Source organism: Phyllopteryx taeniolatus, chromosome 16 (assembly GCF_024500385.1).
Source record: "Phyllopteryx taeniolatus isolate TA_2022b chromosome 16, UOR_Ptae_1.2, whole genome shotgun sequence".
NCBI classification, from domain to species: domain Eukaryota; kingdom Metazoa; phylum Chordata; class Actinopteri; order Syngnathiformes; family Syngnathidae; genus Phyllopteryx; species Phyllopteryx taeniolatus.
The window spans coordinates 10,848,845-10,864,326 of NC_084517.1; the positions used below are offsets into that span (position 1 = coordinate 10,848,845).

The 15,482-nt window shown below is 39.4% G+C and overlaps 2 protein-coding genes across 5 annotated transcripts; both read right to left on the reverse strand.

Moving 5' to 3' along the window:
* Positions 1-566: 566 nt before the first annotated feature.
* On the reverse strand, positions 567-7,606 carry mcrip1 (MAPK regulated corepressor interacting protein 1). 4 transcript variants are annotated; one of them, XM_061749959.1, is made up of 5 exons: positions 7,488-7,606; positions 6,797-6,882; positions 5,043-5,146; positions 1,781-1,885; positions 567-1,686 (listed from the first exon to the last, which is right to left on the reverse strand). In XM_061749959.1, exons 2-5 carry the CDS (start codon positions 6,802-6,804, stop codon positions 1,622-1,624), a joined length of 282 nt encoding a protein of 93 aa, XP_061605943.1. In that variant the 5' UTR covers positions 6,805-6,882; positions 7,488-7,606; the 3' UTR covers positions 567-1,621. The 4 variants fall into 4 exon arrangements, with proteins under 4 accessions (XP_061605943.1, XP_061605941.1, XP_061605944.1 ...); XM_061749957.1 differs by having other exon boundaries at positions 5,043-5,161; XM_061749960.1 differs by lacking the exon at positions 7,488-7,606 and adding an exon at positions 6,979-7,372.
* A 1,110-nt stretch (positions 7,607-8,716) lies between these two features.
* ppp1r27a (protein phosphatase 1, regulatory subunit 27a) lies at positions 8,717-11,289 on the reverse strand. Its single transcript, XM_061749061.1, has 3 exons — positions 10,517-11,289; positions 10,242-10,392; positions 8,717-9,485 (listed from the first exon to the last, which is right to left on the reverse strand). Exons 1-3 carry the CDS (start codon positions 10,920-10,922, stop codon positions 9,365-9,367), a joined length of 678 nt encoding a protein of 225 aa, XP_061605045.1. The 5' UTR covers positions 10,923-11,289; the 3' UTR covers positions 8,717-9,364.
* Between the last annotated feature and the right edge of the window lie 4,193 nt (positions 11,290-15,482).

Sequence of the window (15,482 nt, forward strand, 5' to 3'; positions counted from 1 at the left end):
GTCCAACTTCAGCTCTTTAAGTATCAATACTGTTACATCAAATTGTACCTTTGGGCTCGATCATGGCCCAATTGAAAACTACACACACACACACACACATATATATATATATATATATATATAAACTTCGTATTTGCTTGTTTGAATCATACATGGATAAAATGGGTTTCATTGTCGACTCACACTCAAAATTGTAGTGTTTTTATGTTTTCTGTAAGATTATAAAAGTTTTGGAGAAGAGTGGTGCTGTATTGAGAATACTACATAAAACATATTTGAGATTGTTTTCCAACCTGTGCGTTTTGCAAAAAAATTAATTTGAAAAGTTAATTTTTAAAAATATTTTATGCTCATGACAAGAACTGATGTTTGTTAAAAACTTTATGCAATAAAAGAAGCAAAAACATAACAAATAGTAAAAATGACAGGCTGTTTGTACACGGGCAAAAATGGGCACTAACGAGCTGAAAAGGTAGTAAAATTGAACAAGGCCTGAGCGATAACAGCAGTAACATTGGTCAACAGACTTGGTAAAAAAAAAAAAACATTCAGAATGGGCGACATAACACTTTTGAACATAAATATTAGACTTTATTGGATGTTTTCTGCAAGATCATTGGCAGCTTCATGGACATAAAAACAGCATTGATTCCATGGCATAGCCTCAAGCATTTGCGAAAAGCATACAGATTTATGGGTTTTCTTTCCTTTTCTGTTAATTGACCCAAGGGTTTGTGTGCGTGTGTGTGTGGAGGGGGGGGGGGGGGGGGGGGGGGGTGCATTTGCATGGTATCTGGGTTTTGCTACTGCATGCTGTAGTGACATGTTTAAAACAGCATTGTCACTTCATTTGTTTTGCATTTAGGTGACAGACTTTTTCAGCATTCACTGTTTCTATAGGTAACAGCAAATTCTTGTTAGGAATATACAATTTATTCTGTTGCAATCTGACCTGGGTTATTAAGACTAGTAAACTACAAATTACTTGTAGACAAATGGTCAATATCCGTGGTGGATGAATACAAGAAGATGTAGTGTAAAAGTAGTTTATTCAACATTTTGGGAAGAGGTGTTAATCAATGGGGTAGAATACTTTGGGAGCTTTCTTAGTAAAGCCTGTTTTTAGGGAAAACTATTCTTCTACGAACATTGTCTTTGCATTTTGCTTTTAAAAATATGCTCATCAAGTGTGCATCCAATGTGTCATCATTAATGCTACACTTCATCTTGCCAACTACCTTTTTACAAAACAAACAACAAAACAGAAAAGCCCTTTGTCATTTTTCCTGGTACGTAATAGTAAACTGCAGTCTTCTGTGTCCGGTGGAACAGTTTGTACCTCAGCATCAGATGCCAACAACATCTACTGGAGGTTTTTATCAGTCCTTTTCATACATTAGGAGGATTTTGTGGCCTTGAACATGATTCATGACAGATATTTCTAATGTAAAGATCTTCTTCATCCCTTGTAGGGTGTAAAGAAAAACATGGGCTTGCTGTGGTTCAAAGTTCACAGAGAATTGTTTGGCATTCTGGCGCAGACTGGCAAATAGGGCTGACTGTCAGAGGAAAAGTTCTGAATGATGATGGGTTAAAAAAAGTGCTTGGACCATCTTGAGGACTAGGATTTCTTTGAGTCCTGTGTGTTACGTTTCTTGAGGTCAGTCAGGTCCACTGGTATGAAAGCTGACGATCACCAAGAAGAAAAATGTCAGCATTTCACTTTGTATCAATCCTTTACTGATGACTGGGATGTACATTTGATTTCAGTTATGCTTACAGTGTAGGTTAGGATTTGGATTCTTCTCAACATATTCCTGTGGTCCACGGTCATTACGCTCTGTGTTTTGGGTTGATCGAATTTCTCTGAGCACAAACTGCCAGGCTGTGAAACAAAACACAAATACCTTGGTAAATTTAGGATATCTATTTAGGGTATTACTGATTGAAGTAAGGACAGGACAGTAAAACACTCAATGTAAATTATACTTTTCTTCTTAGTGATGATTGTTACTCTTTTCCTAAACAAATAACAAAATTGTTAAGCTATTAATATTAGTTCAGATTGGTCATATCCAAATTATTGTAGAAAATGTGGTTGAATTAAAAAAGAATGCAGCTCAAAATGTGCAACAGTTTTTAGCACAACCTTTATTTTACATACATTCAAGAAATGTTTTCAGCGTAAACATCAGTCCATTCTCAGTACATCCTATCCTCACCAGGGTCGCAGAAGTGCTGCAGCCTATCCCAGGTTACACGCTGAACTGATCGCCAGCCAATCACAGAGGACAAAAACAAACAAACATTTACACTCACAGCCTTCAATTAACCTACCATCCGTTTTTGGAATGTGAGAGGAAACCCACGCAGGCAAGTGTGAGAACATGCAAACTTCACACAGGAAGGCCTGAGCCCAGATTCGAATACACGACCTCTGAACCGTGAGGCAGATGTGCTAACCCGTCATCCACCATGCCGCCAGTGTAAACATCAACATTAATATAGATACTACACAACTGTATCTTTTTTTCAGTCAAATGCAACTGAATTACAATTCACGCAGTAAGGTTTTTACTAGACTTACAGTGCGTACAGAAAGTATTAAGACACCCTTAAATTTTTCACTCTTTGTTATATTGCAGCCATTTGCTAAAATCAATATATTTTCCTCAATGTACACACAGCACCCCATATTCACAGAAAAAAACAGAATTGTTGATTTTTTTGCAGATTTATTAAAAAAGAAAAACTGAACCATCACACAGCCATAAGTATTAAGTCGTGATGTTACGAGATGTGCCGAGTCTTCGAGGCGTGTGTTGAGTAATGGAGGGGACGTTTCCGCAAAGCGTGTATCGAGGCTTGCTTCATTTAGGGGCGGAGCCGGAAGTGATGAGGTCCGAAGTTTCGCTGCCCGGCTGTACCACGTGACTGATTCGGGAAGCGCTTCAGTGTTTCCCGTGAGGTTTGAGAGCAATCTAAACCCCTCATGCAGGCTCCATTCAAAATGTGTGTGTGTTATATAGAGTTGTGGTCAGTTCAGTTTGGATAAAGACTGTGTAGTTTGTATTGGCTAATAGAGTTTGGAGTGTTGACAGCAGTTTGGACAGATAGCGAGCTCGGAATCCTTGGAAAGAGGCTGCTGGCCGCTAACCCAGCACCCTGGTCTAATAGCCCAGTGGTTGGTGTACTCGACTCTCAACCTTGAGTTCGAAGCCCACGCAGGACCACACCGCTTAAGGAAATGTCATTGAGGTTTATCAATTACCTTTGTTTATCAAAAATGCATTTTCCACCATTTCTTATCTTATTCACGGGGAAAGTATTTATTGTGTTCACAGAAAGCAAGGTCAAATAAAACCTCACTGGGAGAGCAGAAATTACTGTAGCCCAATTTAAATTTAAAAAAATTATAAACTGTTATTTCTAAATAAGCACTTTCAAAATCCTCTGCCCTCTTAAGCCCATGCCATTTTTCCCAAAGTGACAGAAAAACATTATACAACCCGCCATACCAGTGATGAACATTTTAAGCACACAGAATACGTTCAAAAATAATATATTTTACACTTTATGTTGGGAAATTACTTGGTCAAACATTGTTTTGTAATACACAGTCATTCACAAGAGCCAAAAAGACGGCAAAATGCAACGCAGCACATACTGTATGTGCTATAAACTTACAGCTGCCTGTAATTATGCACATGGCCAGCAGGTGGTTTCGTGTACAATGAAGCATCAAGAAATGAACCATTACTGACCAGGGGTGTCAAACTCATTTTTGTCTCGGGCCGCATTGTAGTTATGATTTCCCTCAGAGGGCCGTTAGAACAGTGAAATGTTTATTCACCAAATCATATTATTACCATTACACAGCAAATTGAGGGATAACTAGTTTTGAAATCAGAAGACAAGGATAATAGTTTGTTCAAGTGTTGTTTAAGTTACTGTAGAAGAAGGGTTTGGTAACAGAAAAATGCAATATGTCAACATTATTATTATGACAATTTGGATACAGATTTTAGCAAAAATCACAGAAGTTGACGAGCATGATTTGCTTTCGTGGGCCACATAAAATGATGTGGCGGGCCACATCTGGCCTTTGAGTTTGACACCTATGCATTACTCGAACCAAAGACTGAAGTGTTACAATGCTTCATGAAGATTCATCTCACCATCACTAGTATTAAGACCCTTTGCTCAGTATTTAGTAGCAGCAGGCTTTTGAGCTAATGCCGCCATGAGTCTTTTTGGGAATTTCTCACACCTGGATTGGGGATCCTCTGCCATTCCTCCTTGCAGAACTTCTCCAGTTCTGTCAGGTTGGATGGATGTAGACAGCTGTGTGGCTTTCCTAATCAAGTCCAATCAGTATAATCAAACAGCTGGACTCCAATGAAGGTGTAGAACCATCTCAAGGATGATCAGAAGAAATGGGCAGCACCAGAGTTAAATATAGCAAAGGGTCTGAATACTTATGGCTGTGTGATATTTCAGTTTTTCTTTTTTCATAAATCTGCAAAAATTCTGTTGTGTGTTGGGTGCTGTGTGTACATTGAGGAAAAAAAGGAGGAAAAAACAGAGTGAATAATTTAAGGGGGTTTGAATACTTTTCCCCCACTGTAGCTTGAAAAAAAAATTCCTAAATTTTTAATTAAGGATTCTTGTCATCTAGCAATATGTAAAGAAGTAAGAGCAACTGTCATATTGATTAAATAAATTATAGCACACTTTTTTACTTGACTTAATGTTCATGTCTTTTTAAATTGTCAAGTTTGTCTGTATTGAGGTAAATACTGCACAAGATAGTTGTTAATTCTGATTAAATTGTGCATACGTGAGCGTGAATGGTTGTTTGCTTCCTTGTGCCCTGTGATTGGATGGCGACTTGTCCAGGGTGAATGCCACCACTCACCCAAAGTCAGCTGGGATAGGATCCAGCTCACCCTTGACCCGAGTGAGGATAAGCGGTATAGAAAACGGATGGATAATTTCATAGTAAGTATATAATAATCTACACGGTCTGAAATAATACTTACTATCATGGATAAAACGGACATTTTCCTCATGTGCTGGGGTGAAGAGCTCCCCACAGTTGGTAGGTGATCTGGGGCTTGAAGTCCGCTTGTAACTATTCACCATCCTGGGAGCAGATGAGCTTGAGAAATGTGAAACAACCACAACAGCAGATTAAAATGCCTGAAGCAAGTACAACCCCAATTCCAATGAAGTTGGGATGTTGTGTTAAACATAAATAAAAACAGAATACAATGATTTGCAAATCATGTTCAACCTATATTTATTTGAATACACTACAAAGACAAGATATTTAATGTTCAAACTGATAACCTTCATTGTTTTTAGCAAATAATCATGAACTTAAAATTTTATGGCTGCAACACGTTCCAAAAAAGCTGGGAAAGGGTCATGCTTACTACTGTGTTATATCACCTTTTCCTTTAACAACATTCAACAAACGTTTGGGAACTGAGGAAACTAATTGTTGAAGCTTTGTAGGTGGAATTCTGTCCCATTCTTGCTTGAGGTAGAGCTTCAGCTGTTCAACAGTCCGGGGTCTCCGTTGTATTTTACGCTTCATAATGCGCCACACATTTCCAATGGGACAGGTCTGGACTGCAGGCAGGCCAGTCTAGTACCCGCACTCTTTTACTACGAAGCCAGACTGTTGTAACACGTGCAGAATGTGGTTTGGCATTGTCTTGCTGAAATAAGCAGGGGCGTCCATGAAAAAGACGTTGCTTAGATGGCAGCATAAGTTTCTCCAAAACCTGTATGTACCTTTCAGCATTAATGGTGCCTTCACAAATGTGTAAGTTACCCATGCCATTGGCACTAACACAGCCCCATACCATCACAGATGCTGGCTTTTGAACTTTGCATCCATAACAGTCCGGGTGGTTCTTTTCCTCTTTGGCCCGGAGGACACAACTTCCATAATTTCTAAAAACAATTTGAAATGTGGACTCGTCGGACCACAGAACACTTTGCATCAGTCCAGCTTGATAAATGGCTTTTGCTTTGCATAGTAGAGTTTAAAGTTGCACTTACAGATGTAGGGCCGAACTGTATTTACTGACATTGATTTTCTGAAGTGTTCCTGAGCCCATGTGGTGATATCCTTGACACATTGATGTCAGTTTTTGATGCAGTGCCGCCTGAGGGATCAAAGGTCACGGGCATTCAATGTGGGTTTTCGGCCTTGCCGCTTACATGCAGTAATTTCTCCAGATTCTCTGAACCTTTTGATGATATTATGGACCGTAGATGATGAAATCCCTAAATTCCTTGCAACTGTACATTGTCCTTAAACTGTTCGACTATTTTCTCACGGACTTGTTCACAAAGAGGTGAACCTCGCCCCGTCTTTACTTGTGAATGACTGAGCAATTCAGGGAAGCTCCTTTTATACCCAATCATGTCACTCACCTGTTCTCAATTAGCCTGTTCACCTGTGGGATGTTCCAAGAAGGTGTTTGATGAGCATTCCTCAACTTTCTATCTTTTTTGCCACCTGTCCCAGCTTTTTTGGAACGTGTTGCAGCCATAAAATTATAAGTTAATGATTATATGCTAAAAACAATAAAGTTTATCAGTTTGAACATCAAATATCTTGTCTTTGTAGTGTATTCAATTAAATATAGGTTGAACATGATTTGCAAATCATTGTATTCTGTATTGTATTTAACACAACTTCATTGGAATTGGGGTTGTACATGAGAAGAATATGAACTGATGTACATATTAGTACTTGTTATAATAACACATAACTTACCTTGTCATTCTGTTCACGGTCCTGCTCTCTTCTCACTGCTCTATGGTTAGTGCCTTGGAAGAAGTCAGTGGTTTCAAAGTTCTCAACTAGCAATGAAGAACAATGATAATTTTAACATAGCTCCATGATCTAAAATGTTTAAAACACACACACACACAATAGTAAACACGAAGACAACTTACGATCTCATTGGGATAAACAACTACATCTGTGTCACTTATCAGGCACTATTAGGCTTAATGTAATATAACAGCTGTTGATTCAGAGTTGCTGGTATTAATTCTGAAGCAAAGACTAGGTAAACGTCAGCAAATTGAGAAAACAATTACGGTCAGTGACAAAGAAGCTATGTTTACGTTTGGACTTGCGTCGCCCCTGTAAGTCCGTTTTAATATCAGCCAACGCAATAAAAAATAGTTAAATTTAGTTTTCTATATGGGGTGGCTGTTAGATATTTGAAGGAACTAAGAGGGTTGTGTCGCACTTTAGTAAATCCAGGGGACAGCTACCGATGCAGATTTGCTGACACAATAAAATCTGCTAACAGTAGCCCGCATAGCTAGCTGTTGTCTTCACGTTGCGTTAGGTTCTAACGCCAAATTCTTTAGCAACAAAAGCACTACATAAAATTATTAAGCAATGTAAATAAATTGAATGTATGAATGAAACGAAGTAAATGTCGTGTACAAACCTTTAAAAACTATTTATTTTAGATTTCTTTATGCTGTATACGACGCTAAATTTAGCTAAAACGTTGCCAATGCCAACCAATCATTTCCGGCAAGAAACACGGAAGTGTTCTTCTTCGTCGTCTCTTTTTGTTTTCATGACGCCAATGCGATCCTACATACTGCCGCCCACCGTATCGGAACAGAATAATGGAATACAGGAAAAATAATGGAATACTGTACAGCAGTGATTCCCATCCACGGTGTACAGTAATGAGCAATGAGAGAGAGCGAGAGAGCGAGCGAGAGAAAGAGACAGAGAAAGATCACCAGATGTGAGGCAGGGAATGACCAATTTGACTTGCTTTGACAAAATGTAGTTGCAACTGTAGTAAAAAGTAGTAAGAATAGCTCTTGAATACCCCCTAAAATGTCTTTTTTCTCTTGTCCCTCCCTCTTGACGACCAATTTATAAGTCCAATATTTAGTCCTTTATAAGACCAATTTATAGTTATAACTATAACAAAAAAAAAAATTCAATGGTATGATTTTTGTTATCTTGCCACATAGTCACCTGTTAATATGCTGATACACTACAGTCATCTGCATACTGTAATAATCCCTTGAATCAGTGATTCTCCATGTGTGGTACTATAGTATCGCTAGTAGTACGCAGGCTCCCCGTAGTGGTATGAGAAAGAATCGCTGCCTAAGTATGCAGCGCTCGCGTAGCCGTCTCCCTGCAACTCTATCCAATTCACCAAAATTGCATTAGACTTAACTGTGCCAGAAGTTAGACATGGTCAGGGCAGGCTAAAGTTCAGACCAAATTTAAGTCGCCAAATTGTCACATGCGCTGGGCGGATGTCAAAGGACACACCCCCATTGCGTCAGCACGCCCAGCTTGTTGCAGACCGGTCTGTCAAATTGGCCAACATACCAGAGAGTCTTGCGCTTGTACAAAAATCAAGATATGTCGCCATTCCTGTTCCAGCCAAAGTTGTTCAGTCTACAAAAATAGAGGCCTTGCAGTTAGTACACTACACTAATATTAATTTTGGTGTGGTGACTTTCGGCCTTGGTGTAGTGGTACACTCGCCTGACTTTGGTCATGGAAATTCATTCTGGTATCATTATGATAATTAATGAAGAATAATGGAATAATTTTTTCCAGTCATTATAATAAGTATCCTTGGTAAGGTAAAACACACACAAAAACAAGATTTTGCACAAAGATTAATGCTGACAACTATTTATAAAAAGAGTCTTTATTTATGAAAATGTACAAAAATAATTATTGAGGGCAAAATGGTAAGACTTTCCTGCTGACATTGTTTTCATCAGCACAGCCTCGATGACAAAAACATAAAACCAGAATATGGGAGGGAAATATTACAGTAATAGAGAAACTTCATCAAGATTTTTCTGATTGAAGTGTTAATTTAAAACTTTTATCATCCTCTTTCTGCACAGCAGTAAGGATTAACAGGAATTACCACCAGTGAATGGTCTACAAGTATTTCAAATTCAGTGTTGTAAATTAAATGCAAGCGTATTAACACTGGAAGTAATTCACAAAATTACTTACGCCAGCACATATATAACCCATATTTTCATTTAGGGACACATTTTAGATGATGGGTTACACTAGTAAGAGAAAAGGAAATAAGGAGTTACTGACAGTCACATACTGACATTAGAACAAAAAGGCAAAAATAGAAAAGTGACTCATTGGAGAATAGTGGGATCACCCAATTTAGATATAAAGAAACATGACAAACTCCCATCGTCATCAGTAGCAAGTTCCGTTTAAAGCCCCTTTGAAAAAAAAAAAATATTTTCCAAGCAATTTGTCAGCTTTTATCTCTTTCGGTTCACTTTGTGTCTAAGAAGTGCCCAATTACATGCAGCCAGCCTCGAACAGTTTGGACAACTCTGTGCAGTCAGGGTCAATGAGGTCGGTCGGCTTCTCTCCGCTCTCGTTTTCTGCGTCTGCGCTGGCTCCCACCGAAAGGAGATAGCTGTGTGGAGCATGAAGTGTAGAATTTCAGACATTTTAGGAAAGAATTTAGTTGTAACTTTTCTTTTTTTTCTGTTCTGGGTCTATTCATTAACCCTTTGTTGTCTTGAGACAATATACGTGCATAAGGGATTTGCTTTGATGCAATGTTTTTAGAATAACATTTTACAGGATATAATTACTCTAGACAATCACAGGAATCAATTACGAGTCGAGACTAAATCCATCCATCTGTACCGCTGCCTATCCAAAATGACTTTGGGCGAGAGCCGGTACACCCTTGGACTGGTCGCTATCCTATAGAGCTTATTATCATAAGGGTCGTGGGTGGTGAAATGGAGCCTCTTCGAGTTGTCTCTGGGTGAGAGGCAGAGTTCACCCTGGACTGGTTGCCAGTCAGTAGAAGGGCACATATAGACAGACCATATACACTCACTTTCCTACCTATTTGCAATTTAGAGTTTTCAGTTACCCTAACATGCATGTTTTTGGGGTGTGGAAGGAAGCTAGACTATTTTGAAAAAACCAGCACAAGCACGGGGAGAACATGCAAACCCCACACAGGAGGGCCCGAGCCGACATTCAAACCCAGAATCTTTCGACTGTGAGGCAGATGTGATAAACACTAGCTAACCATGCTGCGTAATGAACATGCAAATTTAAAGATATGGTGTACTAATCCAGCATATTTTTACGTTACACTGTTATTTTTCATTAAATCATCACCAATCATTGTTTCAAATGCCAGTTGGGTTACCTTGCAATCTCCGGAAAACCGTCACTGCAGGCCATGTGAAGAGGTGTCCAGCCGTCCTCGTCTCTCTGATGGACATCAGCGCCGTACTTGACCAGCAGCTTCACCACCTCCAGGTTTCCTGTCAGCACTGCTTCGTGTAGCGCTGCCATACCTGAATGCATCAAACTACTTGAGGCCACTGCAGCATTGCATCGCGCTCAGCTCAAGTCAATGACTCTTTTAGTACCCATGCATGCAAAATTGCCCCATGAAGGAAGCAGTGGTGCACTACTCACCTGAGTGAAAGAGCGTATCCACACGAACTTTCCTTGTTCTGATGAATCGACCAATTTGTTCCAACTCTCCACGTCTAACAACATCCTGGAAGATGATGTCATTAGGAAAGTGCACAGTTCTCTTGGCAGGTGTGATTGGTATCACAGGAGCTGGATTTTCTCGTGCTCGGGTGTGCTGCGTTGAGCTGTACCGGGAAGGGATGTACGTTGATGCAGACTTATAGGAGGGTGTGTGGTATGATGGGATATAATGTGCACTGTTATACTGGCTTGGGGTGTACTTGGATGCAGAGGTGTATGATGGTGTATAGTGACTGGATGCATACTGTATAGGTGTGTGGTAGGTGTGTGTGTACTGAGAATGCCGTGTGTACGTTGACACTGGAATATGGTAGTTGTACTTCATTGCAGTGCTGCAGTGGTTACAGATCTGTGTCCCTCTATGCTGTCAGCCCAGCTGGGAGGACATGAGAGATCATACAAAAACAGTCCCAAAAAACAAGAACAAAAAACAATATCCTGTTTGTTTCTTTTGTCCTCCTTGCTTGTCTTTTATCCTTTAGGTTCCACCTAGGTCCATCGGTTACTTGTTTAGTATAATAAAAGTTCTTTTATGTCATTTTCTTTACTTAGATATCCTATATCCCTTTTAGCTTGTGTGGTCTTTTTTCTCTTATTTTTTTTTACTGATACCACAATTCCGTCCTAGTTTCTCTGGATGTTTTCAGGCAGAACGATCTGTCCTCTTATGGCGCAAGTCATACATGGACCTCTATATAGCTTCTGTCGGGCTATTTTTGGGCCTAATATCCAGTGACTTCAGCGTGGAAATGAGAAGCCCTTGCCCAACCCCACCCACCCTGAAGTCACATGTCCAATGAAACTGTACCCATCCCTAGCTCATAAAAATGTTGACAGCCATAATGTTCCCTTTGAGTCTTGCAAAAGACTTTACCACCATAAAAAAAACATCAAAAAACCACAAGGGTCAATGCTGAAAGTGCAGTAAAAAGAGTATAATCTTTATGTACACAGTTTAAGCCAAAATGACTCATACCATGGGCAAGTTTTGAGTTAAAGTGATTTTTTTTACTTGCTGAAGGCATATCACACATAAAGTCTCAAGAGAGTATTACATTGTTATAGATATTAATTTAATTTATTAATTTTCACAGTTTTTGTCATTTTCCAATTTACTGTGTTTGTGTGTTCTTGTACTCATAACAACTGAGTTACTATGACAAAAATGTAATTTAACGTTAGGTTAACTTATGTCTTTTTATTAAGATGTACAGTATGTTAGGTTTTACAGTGTAGCCGCAGCAGTATGTATGGTAACTACATTATTATGCAGTATAAATATTAATATGCACATGTGAACATGAATACAACACAGCAATAATAGGTAGCAGCATTGTAAGTAGTGTTATACATGGATAGTAAATACAGCACATATATTTACTGTAGTCATATCCTCATTTTATGAAGCCATTTCAAGTTAACACAATGTTCTGCACTATTCTAATCCATCGTGGTAAAGTCTAGCACAATCTTGTGGTTCTCAACTTGTCACCCGAGGAACTGCATTTTCCTATTGTCGCTAAGTCACAACCCAGTTTCATAGAAATAAGGAGCATGAAAGAAAATTAAGTATTGTTTAAAAAATAGCCCTTGAAAACATTTAGATCCTATTTTTTTATGTATGCTCACGTTCAAAAGTGTCTTTGGAGCACCTTATTAAAATAGTGAGGATGAACATGACAACTGCATGTACTCTGCGGGTATTTGGGCCGAGCACTGCAACAAATAGCAAAATCTACAAGTAATTGACGCCCACCCAGAAAAGTTTGCAATTGCCTATAGATGGCATAAGATGCCAGCAAAGCACTTTTTTTCTTTTTGACAGGGCTAAGGCATGACAAACTAAAGCTCCTCCCCTCACTTCAACCTTGGTCCTTGTCCCCAAGATGCCACAAGTTAGCCCTAAAGCAATATTTTTATACATGGCTTTGGTCTGAGCACAAAAAAGGTGAATAGGTGAGTTTCTTTTAGCAAATAATGGAGAAGAGGTTTTACCCAACCAAAATCAGCGAATAGACCAACTTCGAATATGTGGGTGTTTACTGTATAGTAAAATTAAATACGGTCCAAAATGTTTCCAAAATGTTATTTTCCCAATAAAAGGGAAGTCCAAACTGGGATGCACATTAAATACTGTATTTCACTGTAAATGGAGTCCTCAGTTTGCAATGCAGGTGCACTCCATACTTCCACATATTTACAGTAAACTTTTATATGAAAAATACTTATAGGCCATAAATATAAAACGATACAATGAAAAACAGTATATAAGTATTACGATAATAACAGAGCATGCCTTGTGCCACGTTAGCATGTATTTATACATCGCTGTGCAAACTAATTCATTGTGTATCATACTCGTAACCTCGAAACGTATCTTGTTATCTTTGTAAACCGAGGACCCCCTAAAGTTTTTTTTAATTACCTGTACACAATACATCCACTTTTGGGTCCTGTTCCATTAGTTGATAATCAGTTCCAGAGCATTCTAATCGACTATAAATTTCGAACATTGAACTGAAACTTTGTCAAAAAAACAAACTAGTGAAAACTGTAAATCCCTTTCCTTTGGGGTTTTTTGTTTGATGATAATTTCAATATGCGGCACGGTGGCCGACTGGTTAGAGCGTCAGCCTCACAGTTCTGAGGTGCGGGGTTCAATCCCCGTCCCCGCCTGTGTGGAGTTTGCATGTTCTCCCCGTGCCTGCGTGGGTTTTCTCCGGGCACTCCGGTTTCCTCCCACATCCCAAAAACATGCATTAATTGGAGACTCTAAATTGCCCGTAGGCATGACTGTGAGTGCGAATGGTTGTTTGTTTCTATGTGCCCTGCGATTGGCTGGCAACCAGTTCAGGGTGTACCCCGCCTCCTGCCCGATGACAGCTGGGATAGGCTCCAGCACGCCCGCGACCCTAGTGAGGAGAAGCGGCTCAGAAAATGGATGGATGGATGGATAATTTCAATATGTTACAGAACAGATAAACGTTCATTTTGGAATGTGCTTGATGTCATGACAGGCACTGATAAAGTTAAAAAATATATGATATGGGGCATTTGAAAGTGGGGCTCATCCATTTCTAGTTTCTGAGGTGATCCCAGATAACTATGCTTCATTCATGCATGTTCATTCTCATGCTCCTCATGCTTGACCTTTCAGAACCAGAGAGTAAAATTCACCCTCCTGTATAGGTTATCTGTGTGGTAATGACTGATGGGGTATGGACACCGCATGTAAAGCCTCCCAGTAAATGTCACTCAAAAGTCTCATGGTTTCCAGAATTCCAGCTATTTACAACTTTGAACTCTTGCCACGTTCTGGAAGATGTGCATGGCAAATACAGGATCCTGTGCGTAGAACCAAATTTCATATTAATCATTGTATGCACAGCGTTGTTTGCCTACACAATTTATGAATCAAACATTACAAAAATGATTTTATTTTTTTTTTTAATCAACAAATGCTCATAACAAATGCTCGTAACAAATGCATACGTGTGAATAAAGCTGCAACATTGTGTTGGTGGCACCAGCTGTCCTCAGACACACCTCTCAGCTGGGCCCAGCTGGTCATAACTGGCTTAAAGGACGTAGTGTTTGGACCTTTTATCTACTTTGGGCGTAGTGTTGACAACAACAGTAGATTATCTGATCTCAAACTATTTTCTTCATAGCAGGGTCTTGATGATCACTTACCTCCACTAAGAACCAAAAGCACAAGAGGTAATGTTTTGTCTATTAAAGTATAATATTTCCATGAACCAGAAACTGGCCTGCTTACTAACACATAAAAAAATAGACACAAATATGGTGTTCGAGGATTGTGTCAGTCTTCAGAGGAATATTTTCTCTTTTTATTTTCTGTTTGTGCTAACATTTTCGCATTGCCCTGCCCCAGAATAATCACCAAAAAAAAAAAAAAAAAAAAAAAAGCTACGGTCCCGTATATTCCTAATGATAGTCATAATGCTCAATTGATTTTTAAGCTTTGCCATTGTAGTATTCTATTATTAGGGGTTTCTCATCATTTATTGAGTGAGAAATCATATTTGTAATACAAGTAAATGATCAAAATGGTCCCTTTACACATTATAATGATGCACTACAACCAGTCAACGAAGGGGGAAACAAATAATACGGAAACAAAATACTGAATATTCCAGATTTTTTTCACTCTGGTCAAATTTTGAGTGAAAGTAAATTGTAATTTGTTGAACAGTATCTGGCGGCACGGTGGGCGACTGGTTAGAGCGTCAGCCTCACAGTTCTGAGGACCGGCGTTCAATCCCCGGCCCCGCCTGTGTGGAGTTTGCATGTTCTTCCCGTGCCTGCGTGGGTTTTCTCGGCACTCCGGTTTCCTCCCACATCCCAAAAACATGCATGGTAGGTTAATTGACAACTCTAAATTGCCCGTAGGTGTGAATGTGAGTGCGAATGGTTGTTTGTTTGTATGTACCCTGCAATTGGCTGGCAACCGGTTCAGGGTGTACCCCGCCTCCTGCCCGATGATAGCTGGGATAGGCTCCAGCACGCCCGCGACCCTAGTGAGGAGAAGCGGCTCAGAAAATGGATGGATGGATGGATGAACAGTATCTTTTACATGGAAAGTGGCAAAAGATCTTTAGAAGGTAATGAAACTCATTCCTAACCCTGAAGAGTAGGAGTCACCAACCTTTTTGAAATTGAGAGCTACTTCCTGGGTACTGAGTAATGCAAAGGTGCTCCCAGTTCAATACACACTATATAAATATAAATACATTTGCTGAAATTGTTTTGGGGTAAATCTCCTCATTGTTGTTAGCTTATCGCCACAAACACTATAGTTTGGTCAAGGACTGCAATACTGACATATGAACTACACTACAGGTATTTAAAAATTGTCATTTCC